This window comes from Melanostigma gelatinosum (genome assembly GCF_949748355.1).
Source record: "Melanostigma gelatinosum genome assembly, chromosome: 3".
Classification (NCBI taxonomy): Eukaryota; Metazoa; Chordata; class Actinopteri; order Perciformes; family Zoarcidae; genus Melanostigma; species Melanostigma gelatinosum.
In genome coordinates this window covers 16035813-16050630 of record NC_136636.1, presented here as the reverse complement: position 1 = coordinate 16050630, position 14818 = coordinate 16035813, and the positions used below count along the sequence as shown (strand labels likewise).

General features: G+C 41.0%; 2 protein-coding genes across 2 annotated transcripts; one reads left to right on the top strand and one right to left on the bottom strand.

Moving 5' to 3' along the window:
* Positions 1 to 4837: 4837 nt before the first annotated feature.
* On the bottom strand, positions 4838 to 9712 carry LOC306775652 (somatomedin-B and thrombospondin type-1 domain-containing protein; the record flags this gene model as incomplete). Its single annotated transcript, XM_079266111.1, has 5 exons — positions 4838 to 4969; positions 6088 to 6270; positions 6383 to 6461; positions 8940 to 9131; positions 9481 to 9712. The coding sequence occupies 5 exons, from the start codon at positions 9710 to 9712 to the stop codon at positions 4852 to 4854; spliced, it is 804 nt and encodes a 267-aa protein (XP_079122237.1). The 3' UTR covers positions 4838 to 4851.
* Positions 9713 to 12142: 2430 nt separating this feature from the next.
* Positions 12143 to 14460, top strand: rdh20 (retinol dehydrogenase 20; the record flags this gene model as incomplete). Its single annotated transcript, XM_079265250.1, is given in 7 exon segments — positions 12143 to 12391; positions 12393 to 12596; positions 13302 to 13400; positions 13609 to 13696; positions 13699 to 13735; positions 14114 to 14245; positions 14364 to 14460. Coding segments are annotated over 7 exon segments (906 nt in total).
* Positions 14461 to 14818: the final 358 nt, after the last annotated feature.

The following is a 14818-nucleotide window of genomic DNA, read 5'->3' as shown; positions in this document are numbered from 1 at the left end:
ATGAAACCCATGCATGAGCACACACACACACCCACTAAAGACACACAGGGATGAAAGACAATGTTCAGGATACATAGATATACACTTAGTTTCCATGGTGACAGCAGCTTTTGTCAAACGCTGGCAACAGCTCAGCAACGGTTTGTCAATTGGGGCGGGAAGGTCTGATTGCATGTAACGTATGTTCAGCACATATACAGTACAAGAACACGCACATAGGCATGTGCCCATTAATTGACAGTATGCAGTCACATGTTAGCAGAGCCACTCCTCACTGTGCATATTTATGAGTACTGTGTAAAAGTAACATTATGATGTAAGGACCTTGTACGTTTGTTATGTTAATGTCTAAAATCTCTGTAGCATTTCATAAATACTACAAGTCCCCTGAATGCATTCTCTATTATCTGTTTGTATTCCGACATAGCAAAGAGAAACAGTCTTACATATCGCTGATAATTAAAGATATTACATGAACGACCGTACACAGAACATAGAGGGACAAAAGTGCTGTATTTTAACCATAGTCGCAACCTTAAAAATGTGAATTAAATCATATATTAGGATTGACTTCATAGACCAAGCCAATATAAGCAGAGTTCGTATAATGTGTTAAGAACGCACTGTTCCTCCCTCAACCCCTTGAAATCTAATTTTGAATGTGAAGCTACAACATTTTTGTAATATCTTAAAAAAAATTCAGGAGCAGGTATGTCTTGAATCATGATAACATTCTCTAATGTTAACAAGACATGAAGAAGAACCTCACTGCCGACAAAACCAATCCTCAAAGAAAATCAAAGACCAAACTGTAAAAGCTTCCTGGCACAAGTAGAATAGTGAAAGACACGAATAATAGAGTGCATTGCACAAGTATAAATGTAGGCGTTGAGTACAATGTTGGTCAAAAGTCAAAAGAAGCAGATCGCCAAATGTATTTTGGTGGTGTTGTTGTTGAGAGTCTAATCACAAACCCTGATTTCATTTCCTGTTTTAATCACAGAGTTGAACCATTTCATATTGCTCTTCCATAGTGAGAGGAGCTGAGGTGTGAGGAATAGCAATGACTGTGAGAGGCAGAGGGAACCGTGTGTGTGTGTGTGTGTGTGTGTGTGCGTGTGTGTGTGTGCGTGTGTGTGTGTGTGCGTGTGTGTGTGTGTGTGTGTGTGTGTGTGTGTGTGTGTGTGTGTGTGTGTGTGTGTGTGAGACAGCAGTGAAGCCAGGGCATTAGAGCAGTGTCGCTGCCACTTAATGGGAAAGAATGAGCTGCATGTCATGAGGGGAAAACCTGCTTCTGTTGTATCCCATATTCAGTTCTGACTAACATGCAGCTGTAACACAAATTGCAAATCTAATGACATGAGATATTGAGATTACTTTATTTTTAAAGTGCAGGTTAATTTACTGCTGAGAAGAGGGGAGGCACATTTTAACACATCATTAGGCAAGGATGGATGTTTGAGCCGGTGATAAATGAATTGTATGCAGCTTCAACACAAAGTTCCTTTTTTTTTATTGAAGAGAAATATCTAATTAAATCTCTAATCATTGTCCTTTGTTGGACATCTGCTAATATTAGACGCTAAGTTCACAAAAAGAAAGAAATGGTCACTCTCAAAGAGATCTTCAACTTAGATATTGTCTGCAAAGAGGAGTTACCAAATGATTGATTTGATTTTTAAAGTGAGAAAATGTCCTCCGGCATAACAGTTGACTGCAGTTTTTAAACATTTTTCAGATGACTTCTGGTGACATTCAGAATGCATAATTCTTTAGGTCTCCCCAAAAACGTGCTGTGCCTGGCTGCTCCTTTGGTTATAATCATGCATTAATTAATTATTCCCACAATAAACATCTTCATATCACCTTACACAGTGTGGCACAGGTAAATTATACAACGAAAAGATGTAGATGCAAACTTTGTCTCTTACATTTCATTTTCTTTTGGTTAGACGACGTAAGTCTCAACAAGAGAAACATTTGGTTCAAAGACCAGTTGGATGTTAGGTCGTGATTAACTTTTCACTGCGTATTCATCTTTATCTTATGAAAAGTCCGGGCCAATGTATGCCAACATCTCTTACCCTGTCACACCGAAATGTCCGTGGAGATTTAAAAATGTTTTCTTAAGTTGTAAAGAAACACATTTCAGTCAGACATGTCTGACGCTGAGTCTATTTAATCAGTCAAATCAATTAAATTAAGTTTCATTTAATTGCATTCAGATAAAGGGAATTGAGATCACACAACCCCTCATGGAGCAACATTTGAGCTTCTGTCCCTTCATTTAGGTTTTCTATGGTGCACAGAGGTGGAAAGAGTACTAGAGTAATTGTACTCAAGTAAAAGTACTGGTATAAATATATTCTAAACATGATAAGGCCATGTAGATTGCATTAAATGTCAACTTATACACAAGTGGAACAACATCAGCAAGAAAACCCCTTATGTCCAAACCAACAAATGGCACTCTCCAGACTGTGCATACAAATTATTATTAATTATATGAATATACAACTGCCTTCTTTGATATAGCCTTACAAGAGAGGAAACAAAACTCAAGACAATTAGACAAAAAAGGATCGACAATAAATAAAACGAGCTATTGACCCCACGGAGTAGAATAAAACACCACTAAAGCAGAAAATGTAGACATGTAACGTTAAACAAGGGTATGCCGTCACATCAGGCAGACAGAAAATAAAAGTTCCTCAGTGAGCGCAGATCGAAATCACCTCTGGGGTCTCCGCCATGTTAGCATTTGTCATGTTAGCCGGTATCAAATAGCATGCTTGCCGGATGTTGCATTAATTAAATTCGTGATTCATTAAGATAGATGCAACAATGTTTAAACTATATGCCTAGGTAATGTTACAATGCTAAATACAAACACAGCCCATGTGATCCCTAATTGGATTGTGATTGAAGTGCTAGCCCCAGGCCATGACCCGTGCATCAGGCCCGGTGAACGCAAACATTTATATGGTCATCATTTCCGGAGCGTCTCCTTTCTGGAGCTCCTCTGTCCTGCGGCCGCAGACACACACCTGCCACCTCCTCTCTGCTGCAGCTGCTGATGGATCTGATATTCTGTTCCATTCTCGCAGTTTATCAGGAATTCATCATGTGACTTTTGTTTTTACCCTGTAAGGGAAGCGACTTGAAATGTAGTTACTTGTGATAAATAGTTGGTTAGGCTACTTAAGTTCAAGTCAAATTACCGATTTTTTAAAAAAGAAATCACAAAATACTACTTTTGTTACAGTAACGATGTATTATAGTAATGTATTTCATTACTTCCAGCCCCAAGGACCATGTTCCACTGAAATATCTTCAATAATGATGACAATCAATATTCCATGAACAGACAGCACGTATTATTTTAGATAACTGAAATGTGTTGTGGGCAAATACTACGCAAATATACACACCTATGAGCATACACACAGAAATCCTAAAATACGATCATCTTTAGCTTTTAGACATAGTGCAAAAGAAACATTGTGATTTCATACATGACTGTGATACTGTGACATGGTACCACCATAATTCAAAACAAAATATTCATTTATTTTTTCAGGTCATCCTTGCTTTTATTTCATTTGGGCATTTTACTACCCTCCATTTCCAAGGGAGCCAATCGTCTAAAAGAGATTTTCATTTCACTGAGATCCTTGTGGCGTAATTCAAAGGACTAAACGATCATGCTTTATGAAGAAAACACAATCAGGTCATTTGTTTTATGTCTCATTTATTGATACAAACTAAGATGAAGAGCACAGATTCTCAAACATTTCAATATCAAGGCTCCCAACTGTACTGTAAATGCATTTTTTGTAACTTTTATTCAAAGTTGATTGTCACTCTAGCTGCTAAATTTATCTGTTAAGAGGTTCAGGTCTTTTTTATTTTCTGTTAGAACCCCATAGGAACCTTTTCAATGATGTGGTTTCCAAACCCAGTGAGAACCACTGCTTTAGCAAGTAATAGCCCAATTCCTCTGAATATTACACTGTATTACAGGGTTGGGGCCGGTTCAGGATACCGTGATGGAGTAAAACACACATCACACATGACACAATAAAAGGAACCAGTATTAGAGCATGAGACGAATTAAAAACAAGTACAAATTAAACACACAAGCTATATTTTTTTTCTACGTTTTATGCTCTCAGTGAAATTGACCCCAACCTTGCCAAAGCCATCAGTCTTTATAAAGTACACTGTTTCCAGGGAATTGAAAAAAGTTAGTTGAACGACCTTAGCCAGCTCTTATACAATGTTGTTTGTAGGTCCCGAGGCTGTCTGTTTTGTAAAAAAACAAAACTCATTTTTACCTGTTGACTTTCTATGCTGTTGTTGTTTCTGTATGAATGTTCTATTGTTCAGTGCATGTTGTAACTTTGGCGTTGTGACTGGTTGTGATTCACACAGAGCCAGTACTTGTCACGTAAAAAAAAAAAGTGTCTCTATGTCCGAAGATATTTCTATTTCTTAAGCAACATTTCCCTTGGATGACGAAAATGAAATAAATCAAATCACTTTACATTTTGATTAGGGATTTCTGACTATTATTTTACTGGTAATTTTGCAATTTTTAAATGCAAAACGAAACAGGAATATGTAATATTAAAGCATTTGTTGAGCAGTAAGGGCAATAAATGTATAATATTCTGATTAAGAAATAGGATTTTCATTGGAACAAATTCAGCCACATTAATAAAATGTTTACATGTACTTGCACTAATGTGGAGAAGAAAGAACAAAGGAGCATTGCATTGTGGCCAGTATTTAATCTTTTGGCAGATTGTTCTTTAAACACAAGTCTGAGTAAACATGTAGAGGAGGAGGTTAGATAAAGAGGAAGCTGTGGGCTGTTGGGCAGGAACAGGCCTCCAGCCTCCACACACGCCTCCACACACCCCTGCATCGAGGGTTTCCCACCGCCTGCCACTGGAGAGACTGTCTTCTGCAGGAATGATGGAAGGAGGAAGGAGATAGTGGTCACACGATTTCTCTTTAAATCCAAGAGATAAACAATGGTGCCATCTAGTGGTAGTCATCACTGTTACTGATCAGATCTGAGAGATCCAACGCAACTGATCGACACATCGGTAGTCGATCCATAAATGCAGCTCTTAAAATACAGACAGCTGCAAATGTGTCAGAAAAAGGTAGAACAGTGTTATACAAGCTAGATTTGTGCAGATACTAAGACCTTCTGTCCACGCAGTGCAACAATGTTTGTCCTGTAGATCTGGTTAGGGGCAAAGTTAGGTCGAATGTGATTTGGAATGAAATGTTCCTTGTGGAGTTTTTTGTTACATCTAGTAACGCTATGGAGCAGTTTGCTCAGAGTGGCTCCCCATTTTATTTGTCACGTGCATGCCACATGCACGCCATACACATTCATGGCAATGGATTCCCATTATTCCACAAATCTACTGGTGCCGGTAATGCTGCAATATTTGCAACGATGCATAAAATAAAAGCTGAAAAGAAGAAGACTTCCTACTAGTACACATGGGTGTAAACGATGGAAAATCAGCTTTGCAAAGGTTTTATGAGGAAGGAAGTGCATTCATCACTTTTGTCAGGGATCCACGCAATGTGTATTGGTGAGACACACTGAATGTAAACATAACTTTTATTTGTTTACAAGAAAACTCCACTGAGCACCTTTAAGTTATGTCTGTAAATGGACTGCTCTCAAAAACGACATGGTCAGTTGCAAAGAGTTCATATGATGCAATCATTGTTTCTGTAGCAATGCAATTACAGAAGATGAGCAATTTTTTAGGTTTGCATTTTATGGGCTACAGTTATCCTACAATAGCATATCCTTAAAGGAACCGTTCAACGTTCTGGGATAATTTGTTTTGTTTGTGGAGAGTTAAGGGAGAAGATCTAATTTCATGGTTGAATAAACCCTCGGCTGGGCTTTAAAAACAAATACCGTATCTATCTCTTCTGGTCATTAACATGTCCTGAACAACACAAACTGTTCAATGTTAGCTGACAAACATAGCTTTATTTTTGAATTTTCCAATCATGGCGAAAAACATTCTCCATTCTTTGCATTGTTACCTGCCCTCTTCCTTTTCCTCTCCGTCTCCGGCACAATGCGTCTGTCCAGCAGCAAGAGCTGGCGGCTGGCACTCGACGCACACATGGTGGCCCTCCCTCAGGTGCTGCATCCACTGGGTGTGTGGGCCCGAACTCTGCTGGCATCCTTTAGTCAGAGAGGTCAACTGAAACTGGACACAATACCTATTTTACACACACACACGCACACACACACACACAAACCAAATTCAGAGTAAATGCATATTGACAATACATGAGAACATATCAAAGGCAAAAAATAGTCAGAACTTGTTACCCTATAATGTCGCTGCTGTCAGCGATGTCTCTTTTCTTCCTGGCGTTGCCATAGCCTCCCGTGATGATCAGTGCTGGGACTGCAGAGGGACCATCCATGATGAGAACATTACATGCGACCATATGTTGCAGTAATACCTTTTTAAATGAGCATGTGCTGCAGGAAAATGTTCATGAAAGTAAGATTCTCTGGTGGGAAGCTCGAAGAAACAGATTTACTCATGTGTTTCATCAGATGGTTTTAAATTATACTGCTTGAACTATGACATATGTCTTAAGACTCTGTGCATCTGTGTCCCACGATCACTCTTTTACATCAAAACATACATCAGAACAGGATATTCTGTCCAGTTGTATAAATCATTGTCAATAGAAACAGGTATTAGAACAGACTGGGTCGTTAAAATCTGTATTTCTGCTCTTCTTACTACGTGCTCCATTGCCACTTTAGCATATATTATGATGAAGAATATTAATGAAATGATTAAAGACAGCACATGTAGGATTATTAGAACTTTTGAGTCTAAATTTCTACAATCTAACAATGTTGACATATATCTAAAATGACAACAAGGCCGTAATTAAAACAAATCCCTTGTTTTGCATGTGACTCTGTTTTTTGAATACCAGAATTAGATGTGAAATTATCTTCTTAATCATTAGTGGGTGTATGAAGGGATATATTTGGTTTTCAGTATTATTTAATTGTCTTTTACAGGTCAGTTAACAAGTAAGAGTGGGTTTTGTTTTTACATTGCAGTCTGTTCCATCTATTCAGCTTAAGATGTGGTATTGCTTCATCAATAATCTTTATTCATCTTTTGAATAACCTTGCTATACCAAGCGATATTTATTCATAATAACTTTCACCGTCACAAATGATGCTGTCTTCAGGTGGACTAGATCAGTGATTCTTAACCATAGGGCCGCGGCCCATGATTGGGCTGCGAGCGCCACCTAGAGGGCCGCGAAAAACTTTCAGTTTTGCACCTGAGGGCCGCGGGACCGCATAAGTTATCAATTGAAGACACCAGAGATATTACTGTTATCCATGAGACGCTCAGTTACAATATAGCTTCCCACCACCTGGTGGCGGTAATGCGTCAGTCAGTTGTTTAACAAGCTGCAATAAGCAGAAGAAGACACTCAGCTAGCCGCTAGCCTGTAGCGAAAGTTATGGACAAGTTATTAAAAAGAAAAAATGAAGACGACAGTGGTGCCATACCCCCCAAAAGTCTAAATGTGTGCGCAAGTACAACCCTGACTTTCTTAAGTTTCTTAAGCTTTATGAACGGAGGCAACGAGGCAGAGCCGAGTGCTCAGTGTGTGGAATGTGGGCTAATGCTATCAAACGAAGCACTGAAGCCTTCAAAAATAAAGCGACACCAAGCGACGAAACATCCAACGCTCGTGGGAAAGTCTGTTGGGCTTCTTGTTGTGTATGCAGGTTTCCATACACATGATAAATAAATGTCTTTGTGATCATCACATTGTATCATCTTATTTATTTAACAAGGGTTTTGCCTGTTCAACACCGGCATCCTCGATCCCCTCCCCTTCCGTTCCTACGGCTTGTTTGCGCAAATACGGCACAAAAGATGTCCGTGTTTGGTATCCCAGCATGCCCATAATCCTCATCCTTGCAAAGAAATCATCGATTTTCTTTCATTTCTTATGGTTTCTCCACAAAAGGAGCCCACACACACACTGTCCAAAGTCGCCATAACCGCTGCAAGTCGTATCTTGCAGCATTTCGACGGTAAAAGACACATTACAGACCCGACAACGTGCTAGCGGATGTTACCATGGAGCTACTGCCTTCAGAAAACGCTAGTACTTATAGTACAAACCTTATCGTCCTCTTCCATAAGCTGTCAACCAACGTTTGCGTAACTGAGCTATTCTCATTCTCGTTCGTGCGCTCGGTCGCAGCCATTAAGCGCAGCAAGTCCGCTACTCACACACCATGTCTTTGCCATATATACATAGTTTTTGCAATTTGCAAAGGCTAATAATAAAAGGAAAATAATATCAAAATATAAAGGGAGAAACACCTTTAGTGTGTCAGAATATCATGTGGGTACCATGTGTCCATTTGGGTCTCCAAATGTCCTTTTAGAGCTCCGCCTGGATCTCTTCATGGAAGAAACTCTGTAGAATGGTCATACTTTGTCCAATCTTCTTCAAATTTGAGGCAGTTGTTCACTGATAGTGTAGTTACAGCCCTATACTGTCCTTTACCTGTACAGATACAGCCACAGACAGTTATTTATACTGAAAGATTATTTTTTATTTTATGCGGACAAAAATCTGAAATTTTGACTGACTCCAAAGGCCCACTGCTCTGTTTCTGTATGACCTACAGGTTGTCTGACACTTTTGATGCATATAGTCAGAGTGGGCCCCGGGACACTTTGTACTTGAAAAGTTGGGCCCCGAGGTCAAAACGGTTAAGAACCCCTGGACTAGATAACAGGATTAAGTTATTCCACCGAGGGTCAGAGAATAATGTGATGATCACACAGATGTGCGGAAGGATCCATGCAGATTTTTCTCACCAAGTGGGTTGTGACAGTTCCCTTGCTGGGACCAGTACTCTGCGCAGCCGGCTTGCTCCTCCAGATTGGGACAGGGTCTGCCTGCGTTGAGTGGCTCCTGCAGGATCGTCCTGCTCCGCCTGCGGACTGTGGCCATGCAGGGCTCAGCACAGCCTGACCACTCCGTCCACTCACTCACCACACAGGACAGTGCTGAGGGAGAAGAGACAGAGCACATGCAGCTGAGGGAGAATGTCAACAAATCAGAACATTTCAGCGACATCATATGTAAATATGAAAGCCAATTGTCAAAGCCACCTAGAGCTCCACAGCAAATTTGGCTTTAAATACGAAATAATAATATAATTATGTAAATGTAATTGTATCAGTTTGGTTAGGCCTATGTTTTCCTGGTGTAGGCTATATGATGGCTATTTTATTAAGAATTCAAAGCAAAACAAAAAAGTCAGTCTCACTAATATCAACATTACAATGTGTTGTAATAGATAACATTGAATTTCATATTTGATAAACAGAAGTTTTCTTGCCAGCACGAACACACCTGGGCAGACTGTCTCATAGTCGTGGCAGCAGTCCAGAGTGGAGACACATGCTTGGTCGCAGTAGCAGGGGCCATAGGACCCGTCGGGCCTCCATCCTTTGCTGATGCATGACGGGTCCCGGCCGGTGCAACATAGACCCGTTTCCCGACAGCCCGACTGACACGGACCCACGAGGAGTAAAGAGAGCCCGAGACAAGCCAAGGTGACAGAACTGCTCCTCCCGACTGTCATCACGACAGTCCGCACCACATGCAGTCCAACTCGTTTCGTGGGCTCTGTTATAATGCAACACTTTAATAGATTTAGCAGCAATCCAATCAGAAGTTATTCACCAGTGTTTGAAAGTTCTGTCCTGTTAAAGTCTTAATCATAACTCACTCCTCTCATCTGTGATCGGTCGGGTCAGTAATGCGACCAGCAGCAGTTGAGGCACTGACCGGTGAGTTGGAAGTTATTCATGTGTCAACTCTGTGTCTCTTAAAGGAACAGTTCACCACTGTAGATAAAGTTAAGTGTTATGGTTGATTTGTTACCTCTCCAAATGCATTGCTTCATCTTCCCAAAAGCATAAAACAAAATCTTTTTCACTGTATGTTAATTTACAATATAGTTTGTCCTGCATTACAATATATTCAGCATTAGCCTGCCTGAATTCAATTAAGAAAGCACACCTAATTACTGGGGCTGAGTGGCAGAAACAGAGTAACATATGCCCCCCACTGGGAAGCATTTGCGTGGCATTTTACATTTTTCTGTAGAAACCATCGGTAAAATATTTCAAAAAATCTCTTGCAAAACCCCAGTTTTGCATAAAGTCTCTCTCTCTCTCTCTCGTTCTCTCTCTCTGTTGGCGTAGCAGCCAGCTTCCCAGGCCCACATGTGCCTCAACATGTGAAAACAGTGGATTAATGAAACTCCTGTGGCTGAGGTTATTCATGCAAAAAGAACAACAATGTGGGCAGTGCAGGCTCACTCGAACTAAGATTCCCAGTAGCCTTCCACTGTGTGTGTCCAGGGAGAAGATAGGAACAGAAAGACGGGTGAGCTGAAAGATTATAGCTGCTGCTCAAAACACACAAGCTCATGATGAGCAATTGAGGGAAACATATATAGACACAGTGAAATGTGTGTGGCTCTACCTTGTCGCCCCCTACAAAACTGCTTTCGAGACGATGAGCATTGATTGCTCCATTAAGCCCTAGACACCACTCACACCCTCTCTCCTGTTCTTATAATGTCTTTCTCTTTTTTCATCAGGCAACTTGAAGATTGAAAGTTGCACAGATTCGATTGACTCAGTTCTGAAAATACAGAAATGGCCCGGTGTTGGATGGCTTCCCGCCAGTAGAAAACACTGCAGTAAAATATTGTTCAACTGGCTGGCAAACAATCAGAAAAAAGCTGCCCACTGGATCCACATCACTTGAGCTGCATGCCAATGTTCAGGTTTCACCATCAGATCTAAGGCGCTGACTTTGACGTGATCTTTGCTGTTTCCAAGTGTTGCTCAACAAGTCGCAGTCGGGCAGAATTATTGGCAGTATTTAAACCAAACTCCTTTTACAGCCTTGGCCTATTTCTGTATATACATTCTGTGCTTTAGAAAAAATAAATATATAAATATTTGTTGCGAGAAAAAGTTAAAAAAAATCCACCTGGTTAAAATGTTGTTGTTCATTATATTTCAAATATACTGCAGATATACATAGATAACCTTTACATTACTGGTAGTAATATCAGCTACAACAATGCAGGTGATTATTGCGATGCATTAGCTCTCTCAAGCCAGTGAATTTAAGCAGCTTTCTTGGGGCATAAGTAACAATGCAGAGATTTAAACTTCCCATTAACATAATCTCCTTATGTTCTCATTTAATAATATGATTGCGGGGCAGAGGTAGAACTGGAACTAAAGTGTGTGCTTCCACGGTGAACCAAAAATGTAAATTTAATTAAATGATTAACTACAACTTTGCTGTGATGCAGCAGTACAAACATCTGAGCCACTGCACTAGTGTACAAGACGTACACCAGCCTATAAGGTTTGAGTATTTGTACTCAATCAGCAGATGTTGATTCTCATTTTCTTACTTATCTATGATTGCATACAGTAAATACACAACACATGATATAAAATATTCTTTAATACAGTTGAGGCTGTTTATATATGCCTGAGAGATAAACTGAGATGTTTGAATAAACATGTAATGCAGATATTTATATTTAAATAAAGATGCAGGTTTTTCATATAGTTATGTGTAATTTAGTATTTAGAGGTAGCCTATGTTGAGTGTACAGTATGTGCAAGCTGTGAACGTTAGAATAATAATGTGCTTCAAGAATCTTTCACTCAGTGTGATGCCGTCTGGCACATGTGATTTGTCTCAGTAATGGTGAAGAAGCATACATTCACAACTTGCATCAACAGTGATTTCACGAGGAACTCAAGGTATTTCCTCTAATCCGGGAGGAGAGTGTTTCAATAAACCTCGGATGAAGGCCACGGGTCACAGGAGGAGGGAAACACCAGCTTGGCTGTCTGCATCTTTTTCACTAACACAGTCTAACGCTTAGTCAGGCCGTAGGAAACACACCTGCAGGTGTGAAGTGTAATCCGCTGTAGGCTGCTGATCAAGACCATCAGCAGTAAAGTAGTTCAAGATGATTTTCCTAATGGACCTCCAGATGATGCTGCTAGATGTGATCTACTTCATCCTGCGCAACTCTATCCGGGTTTTCCTGCTCCCGCGCACCAAGCCCATTGATGGCGAGCTGGTGCTGATCACCGGATCAGGTGACGGCCTGGGTCGTCTCTTTGCTCAGGAATTCACCAAGCACGGGGCAGAGGTGGTGCTGTGGGACATAAACAGCGGTCCCAACGAGCAGACAGCCAAGCTGGTGCGTGAGATGGGGGGGTAAGGCGCACGCTTACACGGTGGATGTGACCAACAGGGACGATGTGTATCGCAGCGCTGAGCTCGTGCGAAAGGACTTGGGCCGGGACGTTCCAATGCTGGTGAACAACGCTGGAGTGGTGGCTGGGGAGCGGATGTTAGACTGTCCTGATGAACTCATCGAGAGGACCATGAAAGTCAACTGCCATGCCCTCTTCTGGGTGAGAACTCTTTAGTCAAAACTAAAATGTCACCAATCACAAAGTCTTGAGGCCTCTCAGACAACATCCTTTAGAGCAGACAGGAAGTCCAGCTGCCCATGGCTTATTACATAGTACTAAACATCCTATTACCACGAGGACAGAGGAGGATCTATGCATTCATTTTTATGTTAGATCGGTACAGGTACTTAGGATGAAATTTCTTATTAATCTGCTCATCCAGAAAGATAATCGCTTCTCTAATCATGGTCAGGGAGTAAATTGTGTTCATACTCATTGTGTGCAAACTCAAATCTGGCCGGTTTTGCCGGTGGCACACTTTCTAAGTCAAACACGGACAATGATTTAGCATGGACTGAAATTTAGAAAGGTGGAAATGAAGCTTTTGATCTTCACAATGTACAATCTTTTCAGCCTCAGCTGCTATACAGAGCAGGTTATTGTGCACAGTGTGACACATGACATGTAAAATGTATGGCGTTAACAGCTTTATCCCCTTCACACTATGGACTCCACAGTAGGATCCCCGCATAAATCCTCTTAATATGAAGCTGCTTGAAAACATAAGCTTCCTTCACATTGAGCAACTTTTAAGTCATTGAAGTCGTATGAACACTACACGGTTTGTTGCCTCATAATAACATGCTGCAATCTAACAATGTACGTGTGTATTTGTGTGTGTGTGTGTGTGCATGCATGCCTCAGACAGTGAAGGCCTTTCTCCCTCAGATGAAGGCCCAGAATGATGGACACATCTTCACCATTGCCGGCGTCCTGGGTCTCTTCAGCACAGCTTATGTCGAGGTGAACCAGGGAGAGAGAAACATCACTGCACCACAAAGATACGACAGCTTTACTGTTGTTCACTCACTTCTCTGTCTGAGTCAGCAAATAAAGGATCTAATTCAAATGCATTTCACAAAAGCAGCAGTCTGAGCAGGTCTGAGGTATTTTAAACAAGTGTGTAAATAATAAATTCTTCAACAGCAGTTTTGATTTTCGTTTGAGACAGGGTTACTGTGCCAGTAGGTTTGCTGCAGTGGGCTTCCACGAGTGTCTGGCACATGAGCTGCTGGCTGAGGAGGCTGAAGGAGTGAAGACATCGTAGACACAGGCATGTTTGAAGGCTGCAAGATACGGTATGTAAACAAAATGTATACATCGTGCCAAATTCAATCACATCCTTTCATTAAATGTTATTTCCTAAAACATGAATGCGGTGATTTCAACCCAACCAACAAAGACACACCAAATATCCACCATTATGTCGTCACGTTTCCTTTATGAGCTCAATTATTAAAGACTTGCTGGCTTGCTTCTGTTCCGTCTAGATTGACGTTTACAACGTATTTTCTGGCAGTAATCGTTCTGAAACGTTTATGTTCATATGCTCAATTAAATTCCTGTGGACTGCTGTACAAATTGCAGCACAGGAATATGGTTGAATGGACTTGTCATTCTGCTGTGTGTGTGGCTGCTTGGGTTTGATGTCAAAATGCTAAATACCAACCCACGAGGGAGGAAGTGGAACTGTTCCTACCGCCTCTGGAGCCCCAGTACTGTGTGGAGCAGGCCATGAACGCCATCGTGATAGACCAACCATTAGTGTGCATCCCCCGCCTCACGTCCCTGCCTTTCCTCTGCAGAGCGTAAGAACAAAGCTACACCTTCGTATTAACCAGACACCATGTACAAGTCTGGGGTTTTTTTTTGTGTGCAATTCCATTGCTTAGCAGCTGATGTTCAGTATTTTCTGTTCTTTTTCAGACTGCTGCCGTGGGAATCAAATGTGATTCTGTGCATGTACCCTTTCATTGAAACCAAGAAGAAACAAACAACTAATGGCTCTGTTACGGTTGCATAGTCGTACCTAAGTACACCTAAGGCAACGTTTGGGATTCAAAACCTTCAAATTAAAATCAAATGTCCTGAAAAAAACAACAAAGAAAAATCCTTCTGCTTGTGTGGACAGCAGCTACAGCCAGGAGTCAACAACGAATGATCAGAAGTAATGCAGAGGCCAAACGGATCAGATCTTAAGAAGGATCATTCAGAAGTGTGCGCTCGATGACGACTCAGCAAGTGGTCATCAGCACCCTAAAACACATTTCAGCAATGATCAGATGGAGTTCAACAAACTGTTTCAACCACACACCTGTGAAATGACACAATACTGCAGTGGCCGAGTCCTGAACCAGCCAAAAGGGGAATCGGAGTGACTT